The sequence below is a fragment of the Muntiacus reevesi genome, chromosome 2 (assembly GCF_963930625.1).
Source record: "Muntiacus reevesi chromosome 2, mMunRee1.1, whole genome shotgun sequence".
Classification (NCBI taxonomy): Eukaryota; Metazoa; Chordata; class Mammalia; order Artiodactyla; family Cervidae; genus Muntiacus; species Muntiacus reevesi.
Window position 1 is genome coordinate 105847871 of NC_089250.1, and position 11078 is coordinate 105858948.

The 11078-nt window shown below is 51.5% G+C and overlaps 1 protein-coding gene across 1 annotated transcript; it reads right to left on the reverse strand.

Annotated features, from left to right (window-relative positions):
- Nucleotides 1-2544: 2544 nt before the first annotated feature.
- On the reverse strand, nucleotides 2545-9464 carry NODAL (nodal growth differentiation factor). The gene is made up of 3 exons (XM_065919878.1): nucleotides 9269-9464; nucleotides 4301-4992; nucleotides 2545-2697 (listed from the first exon to the last, which is right to left on the reverse strand). Exons 1-3 carry the CDS (start codon nucleotides 9462-9464, stop codon nucleotides 2545-2547), a joined length of 1041 nt encoding a protein of 346 aa, XP_065775950.1.
- Nucleotides 9465-11078: the final 1614 nt, after the last annotated feature.

An 11078-nucleotide genomic window follows, 5' to 3' on the forward strand; every position in this document is an offset into this window, starting at 1 on the left:
AACCCAGTGGCCGGTAGGTCTAAAGCTCAGTAACAGCTCAGTTGGTGTGACAAGCAGAAGTGGGTCTGTGTTCCCCAGGATGTGCAAGTTTGAGGTGGAGCATGTTCGTGCAGCCCTTAGGACTAAGTAATCTTCATGGGAAGTTGGGGCAAATAATTTGGAACGTCCTTTCATACAGCCTTTACTTTACCCCAGAGGCAAATAGGATATCAACTTAAAAAGGCAGCTTAGGCTGCAGGGATAAGGCTTTGCTGCTAGTAAAGGAGAGACTGGACAGAATGGAGACTAACCCGACTGCTACTGTGAGTCACAACTGCTCCCGTTTCTGCTTTTATCCTTTCTCCACTCTTTCCTGGGCCAGGCCCCCCACTTCCCAGGCCAAGGAATAATGCATCCAATTTCCACCAATTGGCTACTGACTTGGCACTGCTACAGGAACAGTAGGAGGAGACCTCTACCTGGAAACCAAGTTAAAAAACATCTGACTGGCCTCTGAAAGCCCCTTCCTGACCCTCAGCGTAGGGCAGGATTTGGTGCCCAAAGGCAGCATTTCCCCAGACTTAAACTTGCGCCAGCGTGCAGAGTCCAGAACACAGCCCTGCTGTCAGGCTGGGCCCCAAACACCTCTGACCAGGCAACAGATCGCCATGCTGGCGCACAGCTTTCATCAGAGGTCAGCAAAGTGTGCTTTCACGCCTTTGTGCCTGTACCTTCTGCTTGATACGAGGCACCGTCCTCCCGCCAGTGGGGTTTGTTCTGTGAGTTGGTGGAGCTGCTAACTGTAAACACTCCCACAGGCTGTAGCCACAAATAGCTTGACCTTTCACTTTCCTGGCCCCAGTCACAGAAGAACAGTTAGGTGCCCACTTGGTAAAGGGGATGCCCTAAAGCCCTGGCGTGGGATTTTCACTCCCAAGAATGTAAGTTGGGTAGTGGAACCAGGATTTCACACATCCTGTTCTAAAGGCTAAGGCCTTGACCCAAACAAAGCTCAGGGAGTAAAGACCCCTAGACACTATGAAGGACGGTGCCTCTGGGGCTCCAGAGACCAGAGCTCAGCTCTCAGCCCTGCCACTCCTAGCTGTGGCACCAGGCCAGCAGGCCTCACTGGGTTCTCACTTAGGAAAGAGGATGGGACAAAAGTTGACCTCATGAGGACTCCCACCTCTATGGTTTTCTAAGTAGAGACCAATGCAGAATCCTATTGTGATTCTGAATTGTGGGGAGAGTGGGCTATTTCCACCTCAGGGAATGAGCAACCAGATCAGTTTTGTTGCTGAATCAGGGCATTGAGGTTTCTCAAGCCCAGGCCTGGCTCAAGCCTAGACAACCCTGCCTGGACCAGGATGACCACCTTGACTCTTACCAAGTCAAATGTGAGTCACCTCTGAACCCAACAAGTATTCCCACATGATGGGAATCATTCTAAGGTTGAATCATTAGTCAATCAGCTTCTTTGGAAAGCAGGCTAGGTTTACTGTGGACTGATATTTCCGATAAAATGGCCCCTTCACCCTGCCAACAAAAGAAAAAAACAGCCCCTGTTTTGGCAGTGCTCAGTGAGGCCAACTGGTAAGGGAAAAGTAGAATCACAGGGACGCACTAGGATCCACCTGCTTTCATGTCACAAGACAAGGCTGAGCAATGAATTACTCACCTGAGGTCACAGCTGCTCAGCAGCTAAGCTGCGACCATAACTCATGACTTTGCCACTCAGGGCAGGGTCCTCACCTCTATGGATAGGAAACTCAGGGCTCTCATTAATAACACGCACTGACCAAACTGAGGTGAACTGTCACCAACTTTAATAGACTTGGATTGTGCCTGCCAAAGCAGACTAACTTGGGAACATCCCAGGGCTCCAGCTTCTGTAGTCCAACGTGGCCAGTTCTCTTGGACGAGTTCCTGCCTCGCCCTTCAAAGGCACCAGCTGGCCTAGGAGGACTATACAATGGCTTTATTGTTTGTATAACTCATTAGCAGAGATCCACTCCAGAGAGCCTCTGGACAAGATTACTACAGGCCAGCCAGAAAGCTGCAGGGGTTCCCTGACCCAGCCTGAGGCAACCAGAGCCAATGGACTCTTTTTAATTTTACATAGTGATACTTAATATTTGGGCAGTGAGGGTGGGTGTATGTCAAAGGCTATGTTTGAGAATACACAAAAGTTACAAACAACTTGTTCCACCTCAAAAATACATGCATATATGCCTCAACTCTTGCATACAATTTCTGAGGGTTCAGAGGTTGAAAAAAATCCGCTAAAGGACTCCTACACTAGTGCCCTCATGTGTCACTATCTGTTCAGCAGAGAGAAAACCCAGCAAGACTGCTACACAGGCTTCCTCCTCCCTCTCTGTGCTCACCCGGACTCCACAGAGCCTTCATGGACACAGCGGCAGCCATCCCTCCTCAGGTCTGGTGGACAGAGCAACTTTTCCCCCCTCTGTGTTTCTCCTCATTAGATTAGATGGTTGCTAGGTCTTCCAGGAGCTTCCCAACCTTCCAGGGTACAGGCAAATACAACACACCTGCAGGAGCTCCTCAAAGGCACCCACATTCCTCCACAATCATGTCTTTATGATGGTCTAGAAGCACTCTGCCATTGTCCACATACAGCATACTCAAGGGCTTGGTCTTCACTGGGGCACAGCAGGTGGAAGGGACTCTGTGGGGTTGGTACCGCTTCAGGAGACTCTGTGAGAGGGAGGAGAGGAAGGTCAATTCACATCCCAATGGCCAAGTCAGCATAGTCTCATTTCTGGGTAAAGCGTGAAGTTACAGAGTTAAAATCCGTTTCTATGTGCAAAAACAGAAAACTCTTTTCATAAAGAAATCAGAATGCCACTACATCATCAGCTCTAATATTTTTTTCTTTTTTGCTAAAATAATTCCTTTAAAACAGGCTTTAAACAGAAGACTTTGAAAGCTGTGTCTGGGTGAAACAGTAGCTAACTTATATGTTCTCCTATTGTTCTAGTCCAGATGAATACCATCTTTAAAAATATTCCAAGAAACTCCTGGTTTAGTTCCAGAAATATGAAGCAGAAGACAGTCATGTGGAAATTCACATGGGAGTTACTTTGTTGCCCAGAGAAGGGCAAACAGAGTCAACAGGAGAAAAGGTAATAAGTTCTTGGCATTCTGGAACTGGGCCCTGTCTCGGGTTCAGTGGTGGCTTTTCAGATCAGCATTAAGATTTGGTGGCTTGGCGGTTATCTGAGTCTCTAGTTTCCTCTGATCTTGCTGCAGGTAGACTGGCGGACTGCAGGGGGCTCTGAGAGAGGCTTGGGAGGGTCTGTGCCCAGGACAGGTCCTCTAGGGCAGTGGCCCCTACCACTGCCTCCCTCGAATGAACTCAGCTCACATGCTGCGCAGAGCCTCTGATCTCTGCCTGAGGCTTGGCATGGAGGATGTATTACAGGTCCAAGAGAGTCTCAGTCTAGGCTTCATAGAGTAAAATAAAAACACTTTGGTCCCGTATGACCTTAGAGAGTGGGTCAGGACCACCATATTAGGCTCTACTCTGCTTTTTCCATCTCATTTTCCTTCCATTCCTCCCCCTCCACCACCTTCTAGACCATATAGGCTGATTAGTGGCACCTGGTGGCAGCCTCCGGCTTTACTACTCCTGCAAAAGAGGTGGTCACCTCCTGTTTTTAGGCAGCAAAGTACAGTGGCTGGAAAAGTATTATATCTAACGTGACCTCATAATCATGGCCCCATTGCATCAATGAATCTTCTAGTAATGATCATATAACATCATACCTGTTACCTACTAACAACGTGCGGTATACATATCATCTCGTGTGACCCCACAACAGCCCTACAGAGTATAGCATTGCTATCCCCATTTTACAGGTGAGAAAATAGGCTCAGACAGAGTAAGCAACTTGATCAACATCACATAGCCAGTGAGTAGGATTCAAACCTATCTATACCCAAATGCCAAATCCTAAATTTCCTTTCCTGGAATGTCAGGGCAGGGGAACGAGCTGAGACAACTCCAATCTACATGCCCCACCCATAATTTTATGAAAGGAGAAAGTCCTAGAAAAGCTAGGTGTTCAAGGTCACCCAACGGGGCATGACTCCCCATAGGCTCTGTGAGGATGTTGTCGCTGATCATCTCTGTCCTTAAAACCTAGCACAGAACCTTACAGGTGCTCGAATAACTGAATGAAAGAACATGGGAATTTGACAGCAATTTAAAGCTGGAGTCCTGTCCCCTTGATGTTGAAAAAAGGACACTTCACCCCCACAGCTTACTGCCTCCCCTGCCCAGGCCTTGGTTGCGCACCTGGATGTAGGCATGGTTGGTCGGGTGGAACTCTTCCCCCACGGGGTTAGGACACTCGCCCTCGCAGCGATAGGCATTGTACTGCTTGGGGTAGATGATCCAGGAGCCCCATCCAATCAGGTTGAAGTCCACCTGGAACTTGACCTTCCGACACAGTTGGCTTCTGTCCTGCACGTGATACCGACGGTGCCTCGTGCCCCTCTCCCGGGAGAGCTGTCCTTCCTGGGCCCGCCAGGAGCTCTCCGCTTCCCACAGCAGGGTGGAGCCACCCAGCCGCCTCTGCTCCCGGGAGAGGTTGGAATGGAGCAGGAGGAGCACGTCGGTGACGGGTGGGGTGGGAGGCCGCCGCCAGCACTCTCCAGCCAAGCTGGACATCTGCTCCCTCAGTCCCCCCGGGTTCTTCAGCCACTTGGAGAGCGGCCTGGTCACCTCTAGGACCATGCTGCCCAAGGAGAAGGTAACCTGGGACAGAGTGACGGGGAACAGGTCCATCCGAAAACGTTCCAGGCAGCCAGGTGGGTTCTTATCCAGCTTCCGCTGGTGGAAAATCTCGATGGAGAGCGGGATGTTGGGAGGAAGGGCCACGGGGCTGGACAGCTGCAGCCGGAGTTCGGCCCACTCCAGATCCTCTTCTTGGCTCAGGAAGGAGAAGTCAAAAGCAAAGGTCCAGTTCCGCCCATCCACCTGCATATCTGGGTGAGAAGAAACCAGAAGGAAGCTGGTGAGCGGGGGCCTCCTGCAGCCTCACTTGGTGTAACCACCACCATAGCTCATGATTGAGCCCTTACCTTATATGTATTGTCTCTCTTAATTCTCACCCCAACCCTATGAGTTGGGAATAGTATTGAATCCATTTTTAAGATGAGCAAAATTGAGGCTCAGAGAGATTAAATCACCTGCCCAAGGTGTCAATTATTGGAAGGTCGCAAAGCCAAGAATAAGCCCAGCTGCAAAGCCTAATCTCCAAATCACGGTTCTGCCACTCCCACTTCAGACACTCTAGAGAACAATTGGTAAAAACTGCATGAGTTTGCCTCCTCGTTTCTCCCCTCACACATGCAGTCTAAGGCCAAACCTTGAGCCTTCTGACAGAAACGCTGGGCTTCCGCCCACCCTGTGACCCTGGAGCAAGTCAGCTTTCCTGACTCTGTCTTCTCACTGGAAAGGGTGGCCTATTTCACAGGCACACTGAGGTTGCTACACAGATCATGGAAAGGACTGGAACCCGCAGGAAGGCACAGGCAACAGAAGCCAAAGACTGGCTACCCTTTCCCCCACCAATTCCTAAGGACAGAGGCAGACACTCTAAGAGTTCTTGGCAACCTTACAAATAGATTTCTAAAGACACTCTAAGCTTGACTGTGCACTGATCTTGTACTTTTCCACCCAGTGGTCTCTCCTACCTAGCAGGGTGCTCATGCCTTCCCGCTCCAGGTCATCTATGCATCTGGGACAGACAGCAATCACACACCCAGCAGAGTGAAACCCCAAATGAATGAAAAGGAATGGAATGGAGAAGCACATTCCATTCATTTTGGTCCTGGATCAGTTTGGTCTGATGTCTGGGAATAGCACACATGGTGGGTCTTTCAGGTCACCTAAAAGTCATCTTTGACTTCTTTCAAACCCAGTTTCCTCTTTGCAATGGGAACAGTAATGTCCTACCCTTCCCTGCATGACATACGGACCCAGGGAAATGAAGATGTTTCAAGGTCTATTGTTAAATAAAAGGCAAAGGTTATTCATTAGAAATAAAAACAGACACCCTTTTGCGAATCCATCCTGAAGGTAGTGATCTCTGATTTAGGTCCACTCTGGGCAGACCACATAACAGTTGTTTCTTTTTTTTTTAATTGTCTCATAGGACATCTTTGGTCAATAAGTGGATTTCTCTGGTTAGTCCAGCCTGTCTTAGAGGGAGGTTAATTCCCAGCTTCAGCCTCCTGAAGCTTCTCCCAGCCCATCCCTAGCTGTTCTTTTTCACTTAATCTCCACTTCCCTTCTCATTAGCACCTGCAGGGAACAATAACCAGCCCCTGACTAGCAACTCCCCAGAGGTGTGGCCGGAGGCTGACATTACCCACTGCCCATCTCAGCACCACCTGGCCACCTGGGGATTAGGTGGGACATGTAGCAACTCCTCTACAATTCCACCTACACCAGGACCTAAAACTTATTATCTCAAGTACCCACAAATGGCTTTCTAGAGGAAGGTATTCCAGCTCAGTGTTTAAGAGCAGGGGCCTGGTGTCTTCCATGATGGATTAAATCCTGCCACTTGCTGTTTAAGATTGGGCTGCAATCTTTGGGCCTCAGTTTCCCTCTGGGTAAAAGGGAGATAGATGGTGACAGTATCCACCTCACAGGAGTGTTGAGATTTACTGAGATAATGTGTGTAAAGTGCTCTGCCCAGTGCAACCACCAAAGTGCAATAAATGGCCATCATCAACTGTCTCATTACTCAGGTCCAAGTTAGAAATGAAGATGTCCAGGCAGTGAGGGGCCAGGGCAGAGGAAAAAAATCATCTGTTGCTGGGATGGTAGTGCAGATGCAGGGGTGGGGAGGAGCATACTCCTTCCTGCTGGAAGTGTCTGCAACCCCACAACCCTTCCTGAAGCCAAGGGCTCCCCAGGACACAATGCTAGCAGATTCTCTTATATCTAGCTTTGGTTCATCTTAGAATAGGGTGTCTAATCTTTGAGGATCACCAATGGCTGATAAAAGCTAAGAATGCTGTCCCCAGAACAAACTGTATTTCCTACTTACACAATAAATGTGATTGGAGGGTGATTATAAAGAAGGGGTTCATGGACACCCTGAAATTGAACGCAGACTTGGCCACTTGGGCTCCAATTCCTTGGAATTGGAAATCTTGACCCATTTCCAATTCTAAAGAAAGGAGTGGTTGGGTTCATAACCTTGGGTTTTGAGTTAGACTTAGGGGCTCTGTAGAAAAAGAGGGTGGGTGTGACACTGGGTTCCCACCCTACATTATTATAAATTGTGAGGCCAATTACTATTAACTGCTTCCCTCATGCCAAGTATTTTACAAGCATTGTCTCCTTAAATCCTCCCCACCATTATCACTGTTTTTCGGATGAAGAAATTAAGGTCCAAGGTGAAGATGGTTAAACAGTGAAAGACCTAATTTAGTTAGACTCCAACACCCATTTCCCCTTATCCTGTGCAGCTTACAAATAAACCCAAGATGGAAAGGAGACAGTGTGGGCCATCCCTTTCCATCAGGCTCCCTCCAGGCAGGCTCTTGCTGCTTTTGAAAAACAAACCAATTCACAACAGTGTGTATATACTTAAGGTCACTGTACACATAACAAAATTTGCGATTTTACCCTTTTTATGTATTTTACACCACACTCACACAAATGAGGTAGAAAGAAAGCCAGGCCCTTTATTTCTACAAAAGGGTAAACTAGAAAAGTCAACTGATACACCAGCGACACAGGGGTAAGTGGGGAAGCAGGGTTTGTGGGACCAGAATCTAGTTTTCTAGACTCCCAGACTGTCACGTTACTACAAATCTTCTGGAACTCTGGAAGGAGGGGGAGAAAGGGAAAAGTGCACCTCTCACTCTGCGGCCACCAACCCCACCCCCACCTTTCTGGCGGGGCGGAACACGCCAGTAATTTTCAAACTGCTCCACCCCCGGGGTGTCCCCAGTCTGGCTGGTCCCCAGACGACCCTTCTAGAGAGGGTCACTGGCCGTCTGACCCCAGACGCGGCAGGCCAGCGAACTAGGAGCCCCCATCCTCGGATCACAGGGGGCTGGCGGGTGGCCGTCAAATCAGATTATCGGATGTGGATTTCGCCGGAACTCTGGGGAGGGCCGTCTGGCCCCAGCAGGCAGAGCGAGGTGCAGGGAGGCAGGGGCCACCCCCCCCGCGCTAGGATGTGGATTGCCCAGGGTAGAGAGCCCCGCGGGAAGGGCTCCCCCTTCTCAACATCGACCTGCATCCAGTGCGCAGAAGGCACGCTGCCCCATCCCCGACGGCCATAGTCCCGAAGCACCGTGGGAGTGACTCAATCCCTCCAAACCTAGGCCCTGAGCCCTGCGTCACCTGGGATACTGACACCTACCAAGCCTGCCTCGATTCTCTATTTCGGGGCACCTCATCTCTAACCCCTAACTTCTGAAACCTAATCCTTGATGTTCATGCTTGACACCCTGTTTCCAAGCTCGGTCTCAGCCTGAGAAACTCTCCATGGCATTCACCTTCACTAGTGAAAAGAAAAAAAAAAAAAAAAAAAATCAACAAAATAATTGTAGCAATAATCAGGACGATTTGTTACTGTGTCTGATTATGTGTTAAGCATTTCATGTGCATTGTCAGTAGCCCTCACCAGTCCTACAAAGGAGGCACTATTATTCCTATTCTGTGCTGTTGCTAAGTCCCTCAGTGGTGTTCGACGCTTTTGCGACCTGTCAGACTCCTCTGTCCATGGGATTTCCCAAGCAAGGATACTGGAGAAGGTTGCCATTTCCTCCTCCAGGGGATCTTCCCCACCCAAGGATGTCTCCTGCCTTGGCAGGCGGATTATTTATCTCTGAGCCACCTGGGAAGCCCCATCCCTGTTCTACGGATGTGCAAGCCGAGATGCCCGGAGATTACACTAGTTGAAGCCCGCACAGATAAGAAGTGGCACAATCAGGTTCCCACCCTATAGTCCGCACTCCACCCGCCCCAGACAAGACCGGAACGCTGAGCTCCCGGTCCGGGACACATCCCGGATACCGCCAACCCTGTGCCTCGAGACACCTTGGACGCTGAGAGACCCTCAAGCCCAGCCCCTGGACGTGCCGTTCAGGCGTGCGGGTACGTCCTCAAATGGCAAGTCCCCGGCACCGAGCCGCAGCCCCCGCTGCTCAAGCGCCCCCCGGGAGTCTGGGGGAGGGAGCGCCCGCGGCGCCCCGGGTGTTGAAGGAAGCAGGGCGGGGCGGGTCTGCCTACCTTGCGCTTGCAGGCTGCGGATGATGTCCGCCCGGGGCCGGGGTTCGCGGTACAGGCTCAGCATATAAGCGAGGGGGGATGGCGAGGAGGGCTGTCCCCACGGTCGAAGGGGCACCGGGGCCACCATCGCGGCGCCCCCCTGGAGGAGAGCCCACCCGGCGTGCAAGAGGAACAGCCACAGGCGGTGGGCGTGCATGGTGGGCTGGCTGGTCCCCAAAGGCAGCCTCCGCCTCTTATATCCTGGGCCTTCGCGGCCGCCCCGCCCCTGCCCTTCCTCCCTGGGGGGAAGCTTTGAGATCGTATAACACCCCTACCCCACCCCGCCCCCACACCGTCACCCGGGGTGGCCCCCCGCAGGGACCACCTGCTGAGGGCGGGTGAGACCTGAGCCTGGTAGGGAGGAGACTCCAAAACTGTAGAGCTGTTAGGTTCGGGACCGTCTAGTTTGCCTAGGCTGGGCACCCTGGCACGGGGCTACTCTCGGCTTTGTTTCCCAGATACAGCCAGCTTGTCCACAGTCCCAGGTCAGAATTATGGCTTCCTTACTCTGCCCCACCTGGGATCCCTGCCCTTTCCTCTTCCTCCAGGTTCCAGATAGACATCTAGCTCAACCAGGAGCAGGTGGAGAAAGGAAGCTGTGGATACCAGCGGCTCTCAGGCAGGGTGCGGCCCCACACTGGCCCAGGAGGCTTCAGCTCCCCTGGCCCTGTGCAGGCTTCCAGGATACTGTCCAGATGGCCTCTGGGAGCACCCCTGGCCTTATCTGGCAGGGCCTGTCTGGAGAGTTAGCCTCTGAAAAAGTACTGGGTACTGGGAATTCCTGGAACAAAAAGGATGAGTGCCAGTGGAAGTCTATGGGGACCTGCTTCAAATACTGAAGCTCTCTCTTGGAGAAGACAGAGGGCAGGAGTGACCAGGATGAAGGACGGAATTCTCCATTGGAAAAGGAAGTGTTCGGAAGCTGGAGCCCGGGGCACAGCTAACAGGGTGATCCTGGCCCACTTTAGGGGAGTGTCTGTGATGTCATCAGGATCTTCCTTCACAGATGCACTTGACCCCAGGGATTTCAGGGAAAAGGTGTTGCCTGTGTTGTCAACGTCCTGCAGTCCTGCCTTCCCTGGGGACTCAGTTACCCCAGAGACCTCGATTTCAGCTCAGGGACCCTCACTTTTTTCTCTCTGGGCCCTGCTTTCCTCCTCTACACTAGAGTAGTCCTTGTCTGGCCTCTGTTCAGCTGGAATTCCCTGTAAAGAAATGTAAATCTCTGCACCCAGCTGTTCTCCACACCGGAAGCCTTCCCCGCCCTCCCCTCCCCCCTCTGCCCTGGGCCCCTGGTCTTTTCCTAGCCCTGATGTGTGGTTATTGAAACTACGTGTGGGCTTCCTGGTGACTCAGACAGTAAGGATCCGCCTGCAATGCGGGAGACCTGGGTTCGATCCCTGGGTTGGGAAGATTCCCTGGAGGAGGGCATGGTGACCCACTCCAGTGTTCTTGCCTAGAGAATGCCCATGGACAGAGGAGCCTGCAGGGCTCCCTGGGGTTGCAAAGAGTTGGGCATGACTGAGCGACTAAGCACATGCCAGGTACACGTGGGCTTCTTTCACAAGATGCCTTCAGTTCCAAAGAGCCACAGGCTCTGCCCTGAGCAGGTATGAGACAGTGGAAGGAGGCCCAGCAGGCTCAGCTAGGAGTTCTAAACCCAAGTCTGGTGGAAGCCGGTCTAGCCAGCAGGAAAGGGTCTCACCTAGGAGAGACGTGGGTTGTAGACCCTTGCTGGCTTTGGGACCAGGACAATCTCCTTAACCAGATG

Bases quoted from the DNA above. Each gene is read 5' to 3' on its own strand.
- NODAL (XM_065919878.1), bottom strand. From the start codon at position 9,464: ATGCACGCCCACCGCCTGTGGCTGTTCCTCTTGCACGCCGGGTGGGCT. The intron at 4,993-9,268 runs GTAGGCAGACCC...CTTCTCACCCAG, and splicing joins CCGCAGCCTGCAAGCGCAAG to ATATGCAGGTGGATGGGCGG. The intron at 2,698-4,300 runs GTGCGCAACCAA...TCCCTCTCACAG, and splicing joins CCAACCATGCCTACATCCAG to AGTCTCCTGAAGCGGTACCA.